Source organism: Sander vitreus, chromosome 5 (assembly GCF_031162955.1).
Source record: "Sander vitreus isolate 19-12246 chromosome 5, sanVit1, whole genome shotgun sequence".
Classification (NCBI taxonomy): domain Eukaryota; kingdom Metazoa; phylum Chordata; class Actinopteri; order Perciformes; family Percidae; genus Sander; species Sander vitreus.
The window spans coordinates 6,826,270-6,848,524 of NC_135859.1; the positions used below are offsets into that span (position 1 = coordinate 6,826,270).

Consider the following 22,255-nt stretch of genomic DNA (forward strand, 5'->3'; position numbering starts at 1 on the left):
AATAGCTAGCAATCCATACTCATACTGTGTGCGACAGCGTCAAAAAAAACAACCGATAACGATATGAATGGCGATCCTCATAAAGGTAAGATTTGGCAAGGCTGTTATATTACTCTCCATTTACATGGGCATGCCTAATAAACTGGACACTGAGAGGTATGAAATCTGAGGTGAACAATATAGTCTGTTGTGGAGCTTCATCAGGTTTCCCTGTCCAGTGGATCATAAATGTAGACATATCATGGACGATGCCATTGGTCTCCTGCATTGACATATGGTCTCCTGTCCGGAACAATAATCTATAAATTGCCACTGAAATGGATAATTTGCTCCAGAAGATGGCAGTAGTTCACCAATGAGCATATCAGCTGCAGTAAATCCTCAAAGAAGAAGTATCTTGTCCCACAGTCCTCTCTCTGGTGGTAAAGTGACCTCTGGTTGTTAGCTTGCTGTAAAACTATGGCGCCTCCAGTTGCAGTGTCGCCTTTGATTAAGGTTTGTGTTGCTTTAACGTTACATATTGTGAAAAAGGGTTACTCGTGGTTTACTGTAAATTACCGTTTGCCCTGGTATTTAGGTTGCTAACGTTAGCTAGCTACACAGAGCACCTGCTAACTGTTAGCAAGGAAGCATGCTAGCTCATAGCTAACGTTACTACAACTTTTAACGTTAGTGTTATTTGCATTTGTGCGAATGCATTTGTTCAATTTATTTCATTTATGTTCTATGGTATTGTGAAGTGCGACTTGCCTTGACGGAACATCACCCTTGACGTTGCTAGCTAACGTTAAGACCATAGACTCTCCATTGAAACGACGTAGCGCTAGCAAACTAGCTAGCTAGTTGTTATAAATAGAAATGCCATTGGATTTAATGGACATAAATCCAGTAGAAGGCATTTTATAAACCGTATCGCATCCTTAGGTGTTTAATTAAGCTGCAACTTAATTTTTCGTCCTCGTTATCGCCCACTGCTGTTCATTTTTGGTGTTGACAGACTCCAAACAGGTGGAAAGACCATTTTATACTACTTATCAATTGGAATAATAACAATGACGGTGGGTTAGCTATGTAATTTGTGGCCATGACCAAGGTCTCAATCAATTCCTCCAGCACTGTACAAAGTTCAATGGGCATTACGGAAGCAATGCTAAATAAGGATGTATTGTCTAGAACTTCTAAAGCGAAGGTTACTGGGTCATTTCTATTGGTGTAGAACCTATGGATGACAAAACATCTTCAATACGAAAATGGCAAGTTTAGTAATAACACTTCAACTTGTAGATATCCTGTCACTTGTATGATTGAGAATTTGCATAAACTTTGTAGGGACTGCACCACCACTGGCATTAATTTGAATGGTTTTCTCCTTAACAGACAGCAAGGTATTCAGCTTTGATTGCTGGCATCATCTATGGCAAAAAAAGATATGGTGAGTTATTCTTATTAGTAATGATGCACTTTACTGGAACAGTGCACTGAGATAAACCCACCGTAATATATTGAATATAACAGTAATTTGGACCGGGAGGGTGGAAACATTGTTTAAAACCCTGATCCTCTTACAAAAAAAAGCATGCTTCGCATTAACACGACAAATGAGATTATAAACTCCAGTTACTGGATTATAGGTCATAAAATGTTAAAGTTCCAAAGATGATCGATCTTCATTCAGTTTCTGCAGCATCTTATTTAAGGAGGATGTGACACTTCAGGCTCATATATGTCCGGTCTATGTATAGATACCATATTTGCTTGGTGCATCTTAACAATATTTGCACTTCAGATAATGTTACCAAATGTCATTTTGAATTCCAATCAATATTTGGTGCCATTTTCCTCACATAATTGTTTTTCTTCTTTTAAATAAACCGCTAATTTCCTCAGAAAACCTGAAGCCAGTTGCAGCTGAGGAGAGGAGGATTGAGGAGGAGGAGAAAAAGGTTCGCGAGGAGCAGGAGCGCATCGCCAAGGCGCTTGCAGAAGGTAGCCTCTACAGCTTTAATCCTGCATGTCAAATATTCAGTCCACAGTTTGCACATGCATACAACTGCGTGCTGCATGGTTTCCAGGAAGTGGATTCAATAATGGCAACACCAGTATACAGTGTAATACAGTTGGCGCTGCATTGCACAATAAAGTGGGAGACTAAACCATATTTGCCATGTCAAATTCTAAATGTACTAATCCCACTTATTTTACTCTCCTTACAGCAAGTGAAGATACTATTCTGAAGTAAAGCTGGTGTGCCGTCTGAGGATGTCCATGTGAAATTCCCAACATCTCCTTCCTTTTTCCTGAAGTAACAATGGCAAAGTCGGGTCCCAAGCAGTCAAACACTCCCGTGTTTTGGACCTACTCACTGTTACCTTGTATGATACAACAACTCTTACAGTTGCATGATATAAAATAAAGCTCTTGGACTCAGCATTGTAGTATTGCAAATGCAGCCGCATAAGTTATAACGTTCATGTTTGTAATGAAATGTCATAAATACAAAAGTACATGATCACTGTAGTCTCTGTTTTTTTCTTTTTTTTTTTTGTACCTTTGTTATAATCAGTGTTTACCTTCAGCCACTGTTTAGCACAGGTATGACATGTTATATTAAACTAACAATTTTGCAATCAAGATTTTGTTTTTTCATATAAAAATAATGCATGTGTTGATCTTAGATTATGTTCCATTGCTTCCTGTTTACCAACACCTTTTTGATGACTGGTTCTCATTTACAATATGTACTTTAGTTATTTGTCATTTAATCATGTGAATACTTGGCATTAGAAACATTACAGGGCTTTTTTTGTTTTGATCTTATTTAATGCAAAAGTGTACAAAGTTATATATTGCAAAGTTATTTTTTGGGGCTAGGCCTATATTTGTATAGGACAGTTTAGACATGAAAGGGGAGAGAATGGGAATGTCATGCGGGAAAGGACCGCATGTCGGAGTCGAACGCGCGGCCGCTGCGTCGAGCAATAAACCTCTATATAGGGGCGCCCGCTCTACCAGGTGAGCTAATCAGGTGCTAAAAGTGCATAAGTCCATCCACCCGTCCGCTTATCCGGGGTCGGGTTGCGGGAGCAGCAGCTCGAGGAGGGGACCCCAAACTTCCCTTTCCCGAGCCACATTAACCAGCTCCGACTGGGGGATCCTGAGGCGTTCCCAGGCCAGGTTGGAGATATAATCCCTCAACCTAGTCTTGGGTCTTCTCCGAGGCTTCCTCCCAGCTGGACGTGCCTGGAACACCTCCCTAGGAGGAGCGGCTCTACTCCGAGTTCCTCACGGATGACTGAGCTTCTCACCCTATCTCTAAGGGAGACGCCAGCCACCCTCCTGAGGAAACCCATTTCGGCCGCTTGTACCCTGTAAAAGTGCATAAGTGTCCAAGAATTTCCAAAGGAAGCTGATTAATTAAAGTGTCATTTAAAGTGCTCATATGTTTTTATTATGGCTTTTCCCCTTTCCTTTATTGTGTTATATATCTTTTTTGTGCACATCATAGGTTTATAAAGTGAAAAAAGCCCAAAGTCCACCCCAAAGGGACATACCATCTCCAACAGAAAACACTGTTCACAAACTGCTCCAAACAGCTCTATTGTAGTCCAGCCTTTACTTCCGTGACGAACGTGCGTCACTTTGTAACACTCGTTATAATGCTCGCCTAGCTGCTAGCATGGCACTCCCTCATACTCTAATACTGCTTCTGACTGGCTAGCAGTACTTACCTAGCTACTGCGCATGTGCGACTCCCAACAAAGATGGAACAGAAGTGAGATGCCTCACTCTGTAGCTAAAACAGAGAGCTCAACACACAGGGTGAAAAAAGGAGCTGCAGCAACGTGCAGTACGACAAAAATATGTTTTTTTGAAAATTAAACCATGTAAACCTATTCTGATATAACCTCTAAATAAAATTATGAACCTGAAAATGAGCATAATATGAGCACTTTAATTCTCACGGAAAAGTTGTCATATACTTAGAACAATTTCCTCGCCCTGTTTGAGTTCCTACTGTAGCTTTATGAGCCTGTGGAAAATGAGTTAGTTATTACTTGGTTTTCTAAGACGTGCATTTAATTACGGTGAAAAACATTAGTTGCAGAAGTGCCATTTACTGGAGAATTTACTGGAGTTATAAAGATTGGTCAATGTGGTTCAAGAGCTGACACAATATTAGACATTAATCTGCCTTTTATTTCTTGATTGTAGAACATGTATGATCTATAAAATGTTAGAAAATAGTGAAAAAAAACCCATTATAATTTCCTGAAGCCCGACAAACGGTTCAAACCCCCATGAGCTTATCACTGAGAAAAGAAAAGCAGCACAATTCTCTCAACGGAAAAGTTGGAACTGAAAAATGTTTGGTATTGTTTGCTTGGAAAATAACTTAAAATAGTTGCCCATTATCTTACTGTCAATTTACTAATCATCTCATCGTTTTAGTTATAATTATGTTCCAAACTTAATACAAATGATTTCCACTGCTGATTAGTGTGATTCAATGTAGGTGAAAAATCTGACTTTACAGTTATAGGTAAATAAAACACGATGATCGTGAAATCCAACTATTCCCCCTGCAGTCCCTTCAGGGTCCTGTGTTGCTCACAGTGAAAGCCATGGCTGATGGCTTTTGTTGCCCAGATGCTTTCAACATTCATCTTCCTGAAGACCAACTAACTGTCAGATCCTGTGGAAATGTTCTTCCATCCCTCTCTGACAGTCACCTGCTAATGGTCACGTGACATGTCTTAAGTTCAGAATGTGTCCAACCCGAGCTGACCTCAAGTTAAGCAAGTGTGCGTCTAAATGCGTCTAAGATCATTTAAACCTAGCTTTTGTTTTCAGATTATAGATGCAGAGTTTATACTGTTGGTATTTACACCAAGTAATACTGTTACCAGCAGGTTGATACCAGCCCAGGATGTCAAAGCATAGAGGCCTTACCTAATATACTCAGGACAGGTAATTATTAGAACAACAACAACAATGCCCAGGGCTGACTAAAAATACAACTGGACTTACTGGAAAGTACGCAACAAAACAGATTATGGAATTGAAAAAAAAAAAAAATTGTAAATAAGAGTAGAAATCAGAAATAATGTAGAAATTGAAGAGAAATCTAAATATATATTTTTTAAGAAACTCACATAATTAATTAGAAAAAGTACAAAGGTAAAATGGCACGTTTACAAAACAGGCTTTAAGAATTGATGGTAAACTTCATACTGATGGCATATTGTGAGCAACAACACTAATTAGGTTTGTAAATGGATTTGAAGCAGCAAATTATTTCATGATGTGTTAGTGAGTAAAACACCCCACTCTGGTCTGTGAAGTGGGGTGTTATAACACTTTGGCATCTGTATGCACATTTGCTGGTGGTGCAAACTTCACATTTTGCCCTGGACAACACGTTACTTAACTGAGCAAGTGACAGGTGGGAACACCTGACATAACGTAACAGGGCATTAGTACTCAGTGTGCTATTTTCCAAACTATTTTATTATGTAAATTGTAAATTATGTAAAATCGTAATTTTGTGAAAATACTGCTTTTCACATCCTTTATCCTTAAACTTTGTGGATCTTTTTATGTTTTACACCCAAATAAAATGTTCTGTCAACAATAAAAAAAAAATAAAAAAAACTATATATTTGAAGTGCACTTACTATTCAAATAAACAGAACCAAGCATTGTTTGGAAGTCCAAAAGTAATAAAAGTGAGACTTTATTTTTGTCACTAATTATAAAAGCCAGTAGAAAAGTAGAAAAAAAACCGGGGAAAAACTTTACTGCCCAGTAAGGAATGTTACAGTTTGTTTTTAAGAATAGTATCCCAGTATAGACTTGGTAACATTTTATCTGGAGATGGGGGAAAAAAAACAGAAAGAAGATGGCTGGTTTCATCATTTTAAGTACGGAAAAACAAACTTTAAAAATGTAAAATAAAATCATCTCATCTCATATTCTTTTATTCACCCTGTATCACACTATCACATTACTTTCTCAGTAAATCTTGATATTTGCACTAGGTTGCATTGGAAGGGTTTGTGACTTAAATACACTAGTCTGCACATGTAAACACATTGGCCATGGACGTGTGACTTGGTGCTCAGGCCACCACTTTGCCCTGGGGCTTTTGCAGTTATGTATCCCATTATAGAGCCCTGCAAACAATTACATAAAGCCAACACACTGCTGAATGTGAGGGTTTATCAGCTTACAGCGGGGGGATTTTGTTAACTGGATTAGTGGTAGATTTAAACTCTGCATTTAGGTTGAAGAAGTGAAAATAATCAGTGAGCCTGTCTGCGCGTCAGGTATAAAAGGGTTCTCACACGGCGTCTTCTCACCACAGCTCAGACACTGCAACAGCTCTACACTGATAACTTTGTGCGACCTCATTCTACACTTCAGGTAAGCAGATGCTGCTTTGTGGAGACATAGTGATCTTTTTACAAACTAAATATGGAGTTTTTCCTTTAGCCAGATACGAGCTGCTCTAAAGTAATATATAAAGAACTGGAAATAAAGATCATACTATTATGCCAATTAACATGTGCTCGACTTTGTTTTGCTTAGAATGGACTTCCAAATCGTTGCCCTGGTGATGTTGTTCCTGGCCTGTGTGGAGCAGAGCCTGGCTTCATGCGTTGTGGACAGCTTCACAGTAAAAGAAGACTTTGACCCCAAAAGAGTGAGTACGGAAATATGTTGTATTCAACTCAGATCTAGTGTAAGTTGCTGTAACTGTAACTAGCCTGATACCTTTTACAGTAATACTACTATGTAGGTTCAGGACAGACGCCTCATCTACCTGCTTATCTACCTCATGTCTATTTCAATCCTACAATTACAATATTGTTATTAATATATTACCATTGCACTGATCTGCCTTGCACTGTACTCATATTTAAATCCTAAAATCTCAGTCTATTGACTGATATTGCACTATTCCTTCCCTCTCTTTTGTATATTTTTTGTAAAATTGTAAATTCTATTGTACTGTTATACTGTACACTATTTTTTATATTCTTACCGGCATCTCTGTTTTTATTCTTAATATGTTAAGTGTTGTACATTGAGAGCAAAGATTACCGGAGTCAAATTCCTTGTTTGTCTACGCAAGCCTGGCCAATAAAGTTGATTCTGATTCTGAGATAGCTAGCTCCACCAGATAATCAATTAGGAAAACTATAGGTATACAATGATCGCAGGGAGGGACATCATCAGCATACAATAAAATATAGTGTTGTGTATTACAAGCAGGGGTATCACTTCATATCCTGATTGTAGTACACATATAAATAACAAATTTGTTTATGTGCATATCCATATTCCACTGATAAAATGCCTATTAAAATAATCTTTATAATTCCCTGCGACAGTATGCAGGAAAGTGGTACGCTCTGCAGAAGAAGGATCCCGAGGGTTTGTTCCTGCAGGACAACATCTCTGCTGAATACACTATTGAAGACGATGGTTCCATGGTTGCCTCTTCCAAGGGCAGAGTCACTCTCTTTGGGTGGGTATTTGTCATTTTTAGTTTATTTAGTAGCAGTCTGAATGTGATATGTTATATTTGAATAACTAGAGGTTACATTCCTGCTTGCAAACGTAACAGTTTTTTCTCTACTTGTGATCCAGATTCTGGGTCGTGTGCGCCGACATGGCTGCTCAGTACTCTGTGCCCGATCCCGGCACCCCCGGCAAGATGTTCATGAACTACCAGGGACTGGCCAGCTACCTGTCCAGCGGCGGTAAGCCTCCTCAGTTGTATGCACACATTCTCTCGGCCTCTCTCGCTCTAACACAGCTGAGACTAACTTCTTGCTCCCCGCTCTTTCAGGTGACAACTACTGGATCATTGACACAGACTATGACAACTACGCCATCACCTATGCCTGCCGCACCCTGAAAGAGGATGGAAGCTGCGATGACGGATACTCCCTGGTCTTCGCCCGCAACCCCCGCGGCCTCCCCCCTGCCATCCAGAGAGTCGTCCGCCAGAAACAGGAGGAAGTCTGCATGGCCGGAGAGTTCCAGCCAGTGCTGCAGTCTGGTATGTACTCAGTCTTTCACATTCAGCTCAATGGACAGACAAACAGAGAAACCGTACACCTTGACTTGCATTTAAAGGACTATTGTTGACTTCCCCTCAGATCTCTGCCTGTTAAATTGAGACAGCTAGCTAGACTATCTGTCCAATCTGAGTATTCTGTCGCACGACTATTTTGCAGCGGCTCTGTGCGGAGTTTAGCACCGCCCATGACAATTCTGATTGGTTTAAAGAAATGCCATTAAAACAGAGCACGTTTTCCTTCCATCCCCGAATGCTGTGTGGAGTAGCCAGACCCTCCTTCAGCGCGCTTTGGAGGAGGGTGTGGCAAAGCGAGACTAAGAGTAAACAAAGAATACTCTTTGCAACACTTGAATTGCCCTTTATAGCACTTTTCAAAGAACATTTATATTTAAACTAAATATTTCAAGCTCTGTGTTACATTTTAACTCATCTAACAGTTGATCCTCTTGTCTGTTCTTAACAGGAGCCTGCTAAACTGCCCCTAAGCTAAAGTTTGCTGAGCAGCACTTCGGGTTACTGGATTGATCATCCTGCCCAAAGTAAAGACAGAGCTCTACTCAAAGATGCAAATGAGAGAATAATCATGCTATCAGATACAACGCCCCGGCGAAAAAAATTTCATTAAACCTGCCAAGATGAAAGTATATTTCCCAGCCAAATGAAAACTATTACCTGTTGAGTGACTGTGATAATTTCCCTTCTGTATTAGTGACAATACATTTTGTAAAGAAACTTGCTGTTGTTCTTGTTTTTGTAAAAACGACTTAGATTGGTGGTCCAAATCTTATTTATCTAGTGCACAAACAGTTATCAAACACAATTGTATTAAAAAAAATCTGAGACATTTAGAGTATAAATATAGAATGTATGAACACATGTTTAGATTACAGATAAAAAAAAAGATTATTAATGCATACATTTTATTAATGTAATTAATGTAAGTTTTTGTTACAGTATGGTCAATTAACTACTAATCTCATTGCTAGGTGACGTTATGTTTTTTACTTCTCCTTTCATACCAATAACGACACATTATGTGCAACTGCACAACAAGCATGGACAATTAAAAAACACTTGGTTAACAAGTTGTCCTAATGGATGTATAACACAGCTGGCCTTTTCACGTGTAAATTAAAAGAAAGTCTGGTGATATTCTATATTTTCTTATTGGTCAACAAATATTGGTCCTAATAACAAGTACTGCCTGTGTATCCAAAACCTGATACATCTTATGTTCGGTGCCTTAGAGCTCTATTGTCCAACGTGATATAAAAACTAAAGCACCAAATGTATATTAATCCACTGCTGAAAATAGTCCCCAACAAATGTGCTATTTACTTCTGTTTGAGTAATGTTCGCTAAAAACTACAGCGCCGGGCTGTTTTAAGAAATTATTTAGCCTTTAAAAAAAAATGAGAAACTATATATTAGTGACCCGTTTTACGTCTTCGGTAGAAACCAGTTAGATCCCGGCTGAGTGCCACAGACACGAAGTACTGAGACCGACTGACACCTTGTGGTTTTGATCTTTTCATGGGATTTGTTTACAATTACAAACATATACAATATTGCCAGCCATACCGCTTCTTATAAACCAAAATTATAATTACACGTTACTAGTTTAAAATGTTTCCACCAAGACTGGATGTGTTATATCCCTTTATCCATCTCCACCTCCAATAAACCAACAACTGCTTCAGAAATGAATGTATTTCAGCTGATAATGTTTGCGGACAATTATTAGTCTTTAGTCACTTTTATCTAACAAGCTCAGAATCTTTGAAATTACAACCACTTCTATACACTATTAAAAAAATGTCATGCCTGTATTTCTGTGAAACGGACCATGAGCATAAATAATACATGTATGCTTACAGTGTGATTGGTCAGATGGCACAGCACTTGTGTAGCATACTGTATATATAATCAGCACATTCATTTCTATAAAATGTATTTACATTGTACAAAACTATTCAGAAACACAATTAGAATGCTACCAGACTTGCCCGTGGTCTAGTGCTCCTCTGAGTAGCTCTCTGGCAGCGAGTACGGGCCAGGCCTTCCCCAGTAGTCCACAGCTCGGACTCTGTACAGACCGCCAGCCTCCCCGTCCACTACAGAACACAACATGGTACATGGTATTATTTCTATGGCTGGATGTCACGACAGCAAAATATAGTTTGAAAGGTGAGGAAAATTCAGTTTCTTATAATCATTTACTGGGAATTCTTACCAGGTGAATAAACATAAGAAGTAAAAATGGTGTCTTGAGTGTTAATTCTGCTGAATTCCTTGTGGTCTGTGGAAAACTCCACTTCAAATGTCTTAATGCATCTGCAAATACAAAGAAGTTCAAAAGCATGAATGAGTGCTTTCTTGTTCTTAGTGTATGCATATTACATATTCACTGCATTGCAACTGTCATAAAGAGATGACATCTACTGTACTGCTGCAGTCAATACAAGGAATTTGGGATAAGACACGTTTTTAAATGAATCGGTCATCAATCAAATGCAAAAATAAAGAAATAATCATGTGCACCTACTTAGAATTGACACAGTGGTCTGACCAGATGACCAGGACTTGGCCTTTGGTGATCCTGATGAAGTGTAATCCATTGACCTAATCACAAGTCAAATACACAGTTCATCTCTTTTGAAATATGCAGCTCAGTCCCGTACATTATCTATCAAGCATTCAACATAACACAGGCTTTGAGGTTACATTTTGTCTTCATACTTAAATCAGAAATCCCTTTCTCACTTTACGACTGGAGAAAATCTTCCTCGTGTTACTTGCATTGACGCAGAAACAAATGCTCAACTGTGCAGTGTGACAAATGCGGACACAGATGGCACAAGGTGGGATTCAACTGATGTACTGATAAATAACATTCATGAGAAGCTTTAAGGTGGACTGTGAGGCACGTGCAATCACATTTATTCTGACTTGACATTGTTGCTGTGCGGTACTGACCTGGTCTGGCACGGCTTTGGGCTTGGCACAAACGTGGATGAGGAGGACAGAGGGCACGGACAGTTTAGCTTTCAGAGTCAGAGTGTCTGCTGCAGGAACTTCCCAGGGTCCATCAACATGAGGGTCCTGACACAATGGCACATCGTCAGTGGGTCAAAGCAAGTCTCAAAGCACTTTACAGAGAAAGAAAAGCCCAAATAGATCGAAGGAATCAGAGCTGCTTTAATGTCGACAGCGCTGGTGACTAGAATAGAATTCAACGTGTTAATTAAAGCTGCACTGAACAAGATCATCATCCATGAATACACCTCGTCTCAAAAGTAAGATATACAGGGTTTCATAATAGCGTGGATGGACACCAGGAAATTTGAGAGATCAAGCACACCTGGCTTGCAATCTACCAAACAGCACACACAATTTACAGACATATGAACATTATTATATTATTGTATATTAAGGGCAAACAATATAGTTTCACACTATTTAATGTGTACAATAGTTACCTTTTAATAAGGTACAATGTAGTAGGCCCACCATAATACACTATGTAATCCATTTTACGGCTTGATAGGATAGTTGGCTTTTTTTCATGACTGATCTTAAAGAAAAACACTACGGTTCATCTGACAAGTAACATTATTTGAGCTGAATTCAAAATGATTTCTGGTTTTGAACAAACACTCAACCTGCATGGCAAATGATCAATCACAATAATTCTCAGAGCGGACTGATTCATTTAGCATGGAGAAAACAACCTAACAATCATTTATCGTAGATTTCTTTTGCTACTATCTAAATTTCAAATTTAAAAAAAAAAGAAATAAAATAACTGCTATTTGGAAGTATTTTTTTTGTGTTACTGCATTAAGAGGTACTTTTTTTCTGATTCCAAATGGAGTTACAGAAGGAAAAAGCTTCATATACAGTATTGTGAAATTACTGTACACAACTTGATGTACTTAACAAATAACGTACACTGCAAAATAACATTTTATTATTTTTTTATATTACCATTCAGCCCTGCTGTTTACCTGCACACTCCTGAGGCGCCTGAACTGTTCTGCTGTGGGGTAGTCGGGGCTGCCCATGCTCTGCCACAGCTGGTACGGGTTGGTCACATTGTTGTCAATATAATATGCAACATACACAAGACCTGGATTGCAAACAGACAGATAGCAGGCAGGACTGAAATGAACCACTCACTGTAGGATCTGGTCATATTTTTCTTAAAGCATAACCTCCTTTTAATCTAAAATAAACCCTACAGTATTGTGTTAAACCTTTGGTTACCCTGCTGCGCAGCCAGTCCTTTCAGTGAGACGGTGACATCATCAGGGTTAGTGGAGGTGCTGTTGTCGTCACTGTTGTAGACCAGCACTGTTGCCTGCCAGCCGTCTGAGCCGCCCACTCTCACGGGCTTGTGGCTGCTGGCGAGAACTCCCACCGTGCTGTTGATAGTTCCTGCGGAGCTCAAAACCTGAGCAAGAACCTGCGTCTCTCCTTAAAAGGGGAATCACAAACAGCAGAGGCAACAGGGGGCCATTAAAATAGGACTGGGGTAGATGAGACAGCAACATCATGGAGTAGAGCCCGGCCAATATTAGGCATTTTCCTAACTATCGGTATTGGCATTTATAATGGCCGATAAATAAATATTTAAAAAATAAAATAAAAACGGACGAAACACCCTTCAACCATGTTATGAGTGTTGGCGTTGCATAGTTTGTCCACCAGAGGGCGCTCTACAACATCTCTGTTGTCAACACTTTGATTTTTTTTTTCTTTTGTTATTGTGTTTTTGTTCAAAGGACTTTAAGTTTCATATTTTTATACATTTTATTTGTCAGAACTTTAATATATTTTGATGTTCCTCTGTTCTATTGCGACAATAAAACAAACAAGTTTATTTTTAAACTGCATTATCATATTTTAGTGAGGACTCATAAATAACTACAAAAAAATAATGTTAGGGAAATCTGTTTATGTTTTGTTACGCGTTTCTGGATTTATTTTTTTTAAATATATGTCGGCCGATATATACATATCCCTGCCTCTGCTGAATTATATTTTTTTATCCCCGGTGGGAACAAAATGTACCCCGCCCCCGCTCAAAGTGATCAATGCTACTTCACCAATAGACCATTATATACCTAAAATAGAAGTATTTTAAAGTAAAGCGCTGTAACGTGTACAGTCTATAGTGCAATAGAATGATAAAATCATAGCGGCAGTTGCTGGTTGTCTTTAGCCGCTACGGAGCTCCGGGACGCCAGCAGTTGTTTTGCCGCCAACAGGTGACTGCGAGCCGAGTACAGGCAGAGATGACGGTCCTTTCAGAGGCCCATGGTAATTGAGTTTAGCCACAAAGGGGTGAGCGTCATATGGCGATAACAGTTAAGTTTAGGCACTAAAACGACTAGTTAAGTTTAGGAAAAAGATCGTGGTTTGGATTAAAACATTCCCGAGGAACGAACACACGTTCCCTGGGTGAAAGTGTTTTGTTTTCGCCGCAAAGTGAACTCCGCTCTCCGGCTTAAAAGCGTTGTGTTTTATGTTGACACTACGTTGTGCTATTTCATTTTGAGATTATTTTTCCATTGGATATTGAAGTGCATATGTGTTTTGGCATGCCTACCATGGACTATATCCATGGTATTGAAAGGGGGATTTAATTCTTGCATGTTTTGCTTTATTTGCATGATCAAAAAAACACAAATCGCACCCTGCTGAGGCATAAAGTGATTGTCACCTAGCAAAGCCAGCAGGCCCATGACAGTGAGGACAGGCTTCCTGATCAGCTGGACGTGAGGCGGCTGGGTATTGTTGACTTGGAAGCGGGCGGTCAGCGTGCGCTGGGTGAAGGGGTGTGGGTGGTAGCTGAGGAAGGCATTGTCGTTGCTGAGCAGGGTGTAGTTGATGGTGCTGTTTGGGTCGGCCAGCAGCAGATCCTGGTGCTGGTTTATTACCTGTTGGAGGGAGCAGGACAGAGGACTGCTTCGGTGTAGTTTAACTGGTAGAGTGGAGAAGAGCTAAAACTGCCTGGGTTTGGTGTCCAACCAGTGACCATTTTATTAGGTATATTTCTATCCTTAACACAACTACATACATTGTCTTATAACAAACTAAACACTTTGGTAAAGGTACTTTATTGTCACATACAGTGGCACTCATAAGTTCATGAACCCATGCTAAAGTTGACTAAAAAGAGGAATAAATAATCTTTAGGAAATTGATCTTAATGCCTTAATTAAAAAAATGAGGAAAAATCCAACCTTTAAGGACACCAATTTTCTTTGTGAATGAATAATGTATCGCAAATAAATAAATGTTCTTCCTTAAAATACAGGGGACATAAGTAAGTACACCCCTATGTTAAATTCCCATAGGGGCAGGCAGATTTAAATTTTTAAAGGCCAGTTATTTCATGGATCCAGGATACTATGCATCCTGATAAAGTTCCCTTGGCCTTTGGAATTAAAATAGCCCCAGTTCATCACATACCCTTCACCATACCTAGAGATTGGCATGGTTTTATTTCAGTTAGCTTAATAGCTGGTTTGATTTGCATTGAGAGATGATTTTATGGAAAGTACCCCATGCCAATCTCTAGGTATGGTGAAGGGTATGTGATGATGTGGGGCTATTTTAATTCCAAAGACCAAGGGAACTTTATCAGGATGCATAGTATCCTGGATCCATGAAATAACTGGCCTTTAAAAAAATAAAAATCTGCCTGCCTCTATAGGAATAGGGGTGTACTTACTTATGCCCCCTGTATTTTAAGGAAGAACATTTATTTATTTACGATACATTATTCATTCACAAAGAAAAAGGTGTCCTTAAAGGTTGGATTTGTCCTCATTTTTTTAATTAAGGCATTGAGATCAATTTCCAAAAGATGATTTTTTTTATTCCTCTTTTTAGTCAACTTTAGCATGGGTTCATAAACTTATGAGTGCCACTGTACATTTAGCAAAATTCATTCTCTGCATTTAACCTATCCCTCAAGGGAGCAGTGGGCAGCCATTTACAGCGCCCCCAGCCACAGTGCTAACTGTTGGGCCACCATGCTGAAAATACCAACTACGTACTCTGCTATTTTTTGGGTGGTATCTTCATGGTTGAATGCACATTGTAAGTAACTTTGGATAAAAGCATCAGAAATATAGTACATTATATTAATTTAGCTATTTATAGCCGCTTTCCGTCCAAAGGGATTTTTGCAGTTCCTAGAACATAAAATTCCTAGAACCCTTTTTTTCCTTGTGTTCCGACTGGACCAATTTGGGGATTTTTAAGTCCCTCTGGCCGCAGTTCCTGTAACTCTTTCAGCTCCTACTTCAGGTCAGGGTCTTTTCCCTTTTCAGCATAGGTTCCTTCCTAAAACGAGACTAGGTCAACGAGGGTCGGGTTTCCGGTACAGACAGACCAACAACGGGACAATTTTAACAATTTTCGCCATCTTATTCATCACTAATTTCACTTCTGACAACGTTTTAGGCGAGAAAAGAACTGTTTAGATTTCGAATATAGGCAGTCTTGCGAAAATTGATGCCGAATTAACAATTTGCTTCAAAGTTTTCGGAGTTGAGAAGCTCCATGAAGTGAGGCGACAGCCAGCAGGCGCCTGCCCCGGCTGCTAGCTCGTCGCTCGGTCAGTCATGCTCAGAGACCCCGCTGTAAGCTGGAGGTCTCTCAGACCGCTCTCGTAAATAAGAGGCTTTTATTTCGTTGACGGTTCGTTTGTTTAAATATCACAACACATGTCCATCATAAGATTAACGGGAACCTGTGGTTAACTGTCTTTTCGGAGTTAAACTCTGCACGCACGCACGCACCTGAACACACCTCCCTGTAAGACCAGCACGCCCATGGGTGCAGAGATGGACGCAGGTGCATTTGCTATTTAAACGATGTGCGCGCTGGATGGGAAATTGACAACTGCGTCGGGCTTTGCGCTGTGCCGGGTGCAAGATAGGGCCCATTGTGTTTTTTCGTCTTGCTCGCCTCCATCCCTTCACCTCACCTTCACCACCATGGCAGCGTAGGTCACATCAGCCCTCCACTCCTGAGGCCTGGACCATCCCACCAGCGGATCAGCCTCATCGTTGTAAACAGGGAGGCTGCGGAACCGGGGGAAACGCTCCTGGATCTCTCCCACTGTCTGGATCTCCTGCTGGAGGATAGGCAAGGAGTAGCCTCCTCCCTGAAAGACGGAAACAGAAAGTCAGCTTTAAAAAGTATTCTAATTGCATCTTGCGCATTTTATAAACGTGTTTTGTGTGCAAAACTCTTAATTTGTAAAGTAACTTGTAGCTAAAACTGTCAGACTAATGTAGTGGAGTACAAAAGTACAATATTTCCCTCTGAGATGTAGTGGAGTAGAAGTAGAAAGTGGCATGAAAAGACTCAAGGAAGTACCTCAAATTTGTACTTAAGTACGTTACTTAAGTACAAATTTGTACCAATACTGTCCTTTTTACAATTAATTAAGCTAATAATTGCATTGATAAATACACCTTTACATAAGTCAGGCAATATGAATTTCAATAACATCACTATCCTCGTGTTTGCTCTCAAAGATCGACCACACTGCGTCACCCTATCGCGAAAGAAATCTTCAGAGAATGAATATGACAAATATTTATTCAGTCTTTAATATTAGTTGTAAATGTGCTTTGAGTCGAGAAAAGCCCACCTTCTTGTGCAGGGCGATGTAGTCGATCCTGACGCCCGTCTCTCTGGTGAAGTAGTTGGTGCCGTTGTAGCAGTGCTGCAGCATGGCCCAGCAGTATGGGGAGTGTGGGGGGGAATGACAGGAGTCTCCCGGACCCCCAAACCTCAGGAGACTGCTGGCAGTGCGCAGACCCTCCGAACAGGCATCATAGTAATTGAGAAACCCTAAAGAAAAGTTTGTTATACTGAAACATGGCCCATTACTACTTTAATGTTTTCATGAGGATCTGTCTGTTCAGGTACAAATAGATCACACTGCAGGTAGACATGCCATGTCAGTATTAGCCTAATATAAAGTGTGTGTCTAGAGTTTCTAATGAGCATTCATCAAATGACACATTTTTGGAGCAAGTAGTAGTAAAATAAGCATATACAAGTAACATACAGTATCTATGAGAGGAAGTGAGAACATAATTGATGGGGGCAAATGTGCATTTCCTTGTACCAATGGCTTAGCCTGACAAGCCAGACCCACATCAAGATGTTGGGTCTGGGAACTCACCATTGGCAGGGCTCAATCCGAGGGACGGGATAAACGGTTGTCTTTCAAATTCCCTCTGCACTCATAACCAACCAGAGCAACGCTAGTTGATAGATTAAACTTTTGCCGTATCCGGTCGACAAAACTCCGAACACATCTTCCTTTTTTAAGAATGACTTCAGTGCCTAACTCAAAGTCTTCCAGAGAAGGCTTGGAGTTGGCTTTGGCTTGGCCAAAGCTGATTCGAAAGACCGCTGTTCGCCAGCAGCAGCAGCCATCTTCTTTGTTTTCAGGTAGCAGGGAATTCACACGGAACCGTCGCAACTCTGCCGTCCTTATGTTAAGCCCGCCCACCGACTCTATACACGACGTGATTGGCCCGACCAGAATTTGGTTTTTCCAGCTCGCAAGCCAATGGAGAGTCGCTAGACTGACCCTGGGTAGAAATCTAGGGTGCATCTAGATTTCTAGGCTACCAATGGTTACGTTTAGCAACAATTTCCATTTAAAGTGCTCATATTATGCTCATTTTCAGATTCATAATTGTATTTAGAGGTTATATCAGAATAGGTTTACATGGTTTAATTTTAAAAAAACACCATATTTTTGTTGTACTGGACATTGCTGCAGCTCCTCTTTTCACCCTGTGTGTTGAGCTCTCTGTTTTAGCTAAAGAGTGCGACATCTCACTTCTGCTCCATCTTTGTTGGGAGTCACACATGCGCAGTACCTAGGTAAGGGCTGCTACTATGCTACTACCCAGTCAGAAGCAGAGTATGAGGGCGTGCCATGCTAGCAGCTTGGTGAGCATTATAACGTGTGTTACAAAGTGACGCAAAATGAGGCACGTTTCTCACGGGAGTAACGGCTGGACTACAATAGAGCAGTTTGTGAACAGTGTTTTCTGTTGGAGATGGTCAGTGCCTTTGGGGTGGACTTTGGGCTTTTTCATTTTGTAAACCTATAACATGCACAAAAAAGATGTATAACACAATAAAGGGAAGCATAATAGGAGCACTTTAAAGAAAAACTGATATGACATCAAAATGTCATGTAGGATGCATTACGGGTTTACCTTGAATTGACATGGTGACATTATCAAAGTCATGGTTGTTGGGCTCATTCCATGTTTCAAAGTTCCACTGAGAGACGCTTCCCAGGCCATACTTGTCTGTAATTAAACAAAACACGACCGAAATCACACTGTGTAGGAGCAGGATCATACAGTGCTGTTTTTAATCTACTTATTGTTATAGGTTAGGTTACATTACACAAGAAACATTTCACATACGTTTAATGAATGTTTCTGAGAAGACATTACACTTCCTGAATGGTCCTGATTGGGATAACCCTACTTGGGTAAAAGCTAAGGCCGAAATGATTTAAGAATGTATTCCATTTCATTTTAAAACCTCAGCAATCAGAAAAGATACATACATATAAATATTGCCTTAATTTTTCATAGCAAGCCCCTCCCAAGTAGGTTAAAACAACTGGTAATCATTTTTAAACAATGACTTCAACACTTTACACACTGCTTTTCAATTACAATTAACATTTGTTTCAGATTCAGGTTTTAATTGACAATGATTACATGGTATATGGCGTGCAAACAACATATACAATAGTGGCACTCACCAATGTACCTCTTGGCTATGAGATAAACCAAATTTCTCCACTCTACCACTTGTGATTTGTCTTCAAAGTCAGTGAAATAGTTAGAGACACTGCCCATCAGTTCAAAACCTGAAAACCAGAGGAGCAGGAATTGATTACAGTTCACATATGTACACAGCCACGTCACAAGTGCAACAGAAACCAGCAAATCACATTTGACGCGTACGTTTTTTGTACCTTAACTTTTACACGTACGGTTTAAGCGTAGTTTGGAATAGGCTATTGGAAGAACTCTGCTTTAGATTCTTAATGAAAGCATTTGGGACAACAGTGCCTCAATAATATTGACTTACAAATATAACAATTAGAGAACAGCCACTGAACAATGAACTTTTCATCCAGTAAGCACCAATATGGAAACCAGATGAAAACATGAAGACTGGTGTGATTTATTTGGGAAGAAGATGATTTTAAATATGCATCACAGATACGATGTGATGTTTTCCATCAGGGGGTTGTGGTACAATACCTGGTCGCTGGGCAATATATCAATATATTCGACATTGATATATGAGGCTAGATATCGTCTTATATTTTGGATATCGTGATATGGTGATACAACACAAGTGTTGTCTTTTGTGTGATGTAATTTTCTGGACTTTTAGCGGTTTCATTATTTACCTTTACCCACTTAGTCATTATATCCCCATTACTGATGATTATTCAAAACTCTCATTGTGGTAATATTTTGTGAAAGCACCAATTGACAACCCCACAATATCGCTGCAAAATCGACATCGATGTACAAGGAGGCCTTATTCATAATGCCGCTTCTTACAGGGTCAGCCAACAAAATAAACACAAATACATTACCTAATAAAATACAGATTCTGTGGGGTATGATTTGCAGACTGAAAAAGCATATATAAGAATATTGAATATATATAATAAGACAATTGATTTTCTCCATATCGCCCGGCTCTACCTGGACGGAGTCCATTAATCCACAGGAGTTCTATCAGCTGGTCCAGTTTAGTGAAGTTGTACTGGGGCTGTCCTCCAATATCTCTACAACAATAGAATCAGACAGCAGTAATTTATCATGAGCAACACTCACAAAACCAGCAACTGATAATCACAAGTTACACTATGTCATCTTCGAACTATACAAATCTACAACTATACTAAGCGGTAGGTTTTCACTGTCATGTGTATATCGTGACTGGAGAGGTCTCCACTTGCTAGTTCACTTACTGTGCAGTGACCAGCTCCAGCATCCAGTGTATCCGGACCTGCTGGATCCCTCCATGGGGGACTGAGCCCACATAGGCCAGGTTCAGCTGCTGGTCGATGCTCAGGTCGAACTGCTGGGCCTCAGTGTGAGGGAGAGGGGGACTACAAAGAAAAGCCTCTTATTTAACTTTGTGACACACCAGTGACACGAAAATGCATTAATAGATTAACAATATGTTTTATATACCAGCCTGTTCATAGTAGGGCTGGGCAATATATTGATATTATATCGATATTGTGATAGGAGACTAGATAGTCTTAGATTTTGGATATCGTTTCCTGGTTTTAAAGGCTGCATTACAGTAAAGTGATGTACTTTTCTGAACTTACCAGACTGTTCTATTATTTGCCTTTTCCCCACTTAGACATTATGTCCACATTACTCATGATTAGTTATCTAAAATCTAAGTGTGAAGATATTTTGTTAAAGCACCAACTGTCAACCCTAGAATATCGCTGCAATATCGATATCGACGTATTTGGTCAAGAATATCGTGATATCTGATTTTCTCCATATCGCCCAGCCCTAGTTCATCGTATCCATACTATATCGTATCATAACTACTATAATCGGAGGGCAGTTTGTGTGTCCGTGGTGAATTACTGGGGACTCAAGGACGTGCCGCTTTAAATGTGGTGCAATTTGGAAACGTGACACGTTTTTAACAATAAATAATATTCATAAAAATGTCTTAGCTTTGTTATACATGCTTAACGTTACTTGGTGCAACATTATGTAATATCTCTTTTTCATTACAGAGGTTTTCTGGTAGATTCGGTATGAAAATAAACCCATATTTATTTCTCCAATTCAACAAACATGTCAACAGTTTTGGTTGCTGTTCACCCAGGCTAACATCTTGCTGGAATAATTGTACACAAAAACAATTTAGATTTGACCTACCAGAAACCAGTGCTTCTCCAGAAGTGTTTAAGATATCCTACTGGTCTCCCCACATCAACTGTGATGACATATGAAGTTTTTGAAATTTCGGCAATGTTAAGAAGTAACGCAAAGACAGAAAAGGTTTTCCAATGCATGTCTGCGACCGAACATGGCAACTTTGTAGGTCGCGCTAGCTTAAATGGCTATAAAAAACGATGTGAAGTTAGTAACAATGGCTCAACTTAACCCCAACATGCCTTTCACACTGTATAAACACATTTAGCAACGAGGCCCTCAACATAATTTACTTAAGCAAGACTAAAAAACTAAACAAAAACAACCGCATTTCCACTCCGAGCTGCAGTCGCATTCAGAGCATGATGACGTTTAATGCGTGCGACACTGTTGTTGTAGTCTTTTTATGATAGTGTAATAAATAAAGCAAATTAAACGCACATTAACATCACTAAAAACGTTAACAACCGTTTGCCATGTAAACAGACAATCACTACATTTTAATTAAAAATAGGTTTGTAATTTAATAACTTCGGTAATAATAAAAACGTTTAACATTGGTGAATATCAGAACGGACCTCTAAGGTTAAAGTATGAGCCATTTTTGCCACAGAACACTAGCCACTTGATCAATTAGGCAAGAGTACAATTGATCTACAGATTTTGCATAATGAGGTCTACAGTAACTCAGTGTACTAAATAGTCGAAAATTACTAATGCATATAGTAGACCCTGTGATTAGAACTAGTGCAAATGTTATTATTGCATTTAGTGATCCTAGAGGATATGTCAGGACCAAGCCCCAATATCAAAGAGGGAACCTCCCTCTGATTCACCACTGGCATCCAACAGTCAATCAGCGTTTCAAAGACCAAAATGTTGACACATCAGTTGGATTAGTGCCACCTGGCTATGGCTTGATGCAATATGCAGTTTCCTTACTCTATATAGAAACGTGTGGTCATGATTTCCTTGCACTCGAGTGTTACTAATCCTCCCATTGCAACTTTACTAACCATTACATTGCTTTTATCCAAAGCAACTTACAATATATATATATGTCAAAGGTTGCACACTTCTGGATCAACTATGGGTTAAGTGTCTTGCTCAGGGACACATTGATTGATGTATCACAATAGGAATCGAACCCGGGTCTACCACA

General features: G+C 39.7%; 2 protein-coding genes and 1 long non-coding RNA gene across 3 annotated transcripts; 2 read left to right on the top strand and 1 right to left on the bottom strand.

Moving 5' to 3' along the window:
* Nucleotides 1-367: 367 nt before the first annotated feature.
* LOC144517976 (uncharacterized) lies at nucleotides 368-2,509 on the top strand. Its single transcript, XR_013501985.1, has 4 exons — nucleotides 368-495; nucleotides 1,378-1,432; nucleotides 1,888-1,986; nucleotides 2,214-2,509. It is a non-coding gene; the product is annotated as an uncharacterized LOC144517976 (long non-coding RNA).
* Nucleotides 2,510-6,589: 4,080 nt separating this feature from the next.
* Nucleotides 6,590-8,331, top strand: LOC144517975 (purpurin-like). The gene is made up of 4 exons (XM_078250288.1): nucleotides 6,590-6,703; nucleotides 7,395-7,531; nucleotides 7,654-7,766; nucleotides 7,856-8,331. The coding sequence occupies exons 1-4, from the start codon at nucleotides 6,590-6,592 to the stop codon at nucleotides 8,155-8,157; spliced, it is 666 nt and encodes a 221-aa protein (XP_078106414.1). The 3' UTR covers nucleotides 8,158-8,331.
* Nucleotides 8,332-8,858: 527 nt separating this feature from the next.
* idua (alpha-L-iduronidase) lies at nucleotides 8,859-21,467 on the bottom strand. The gene is made up of 14 exons (XM_078250287.1): nucleotides 21,097-21,467; nucleotides 20,154-20,294; nucleotides 19,885-19,967; nucleotides 18,921-19,028; nucleotides 18,358-18,453; nucleotides 16,764-16,966; nucleotides 16,092-16,271; nucleotides 13,815-14,031; nucleotides 12,356-12,565; nucleotides 12,097-12,218; nucleotides 11,066-11,191; nucleotides 10,635-10,711; nucleotides 10,323-10,423; nucleotides 8,859-10,203 (listed from the first exon to the last, which is right to left on the bottom strand). Exons 1-14 carry the CDS (start codon nucleotides 21,231-21,233, stop codon nucleotides 10,103-10,105), a joined length of 1,902 nt encoding a protein of 633 aa, XP_078106413.1. The 5' UTR covers nucleotides 21,234-21,467; the 3' UTR covers nucleotides 8,859-10,102.
* Between the last annotated feature and the right edge of the window lie 788 nt (nucleotides 21,468-22,255).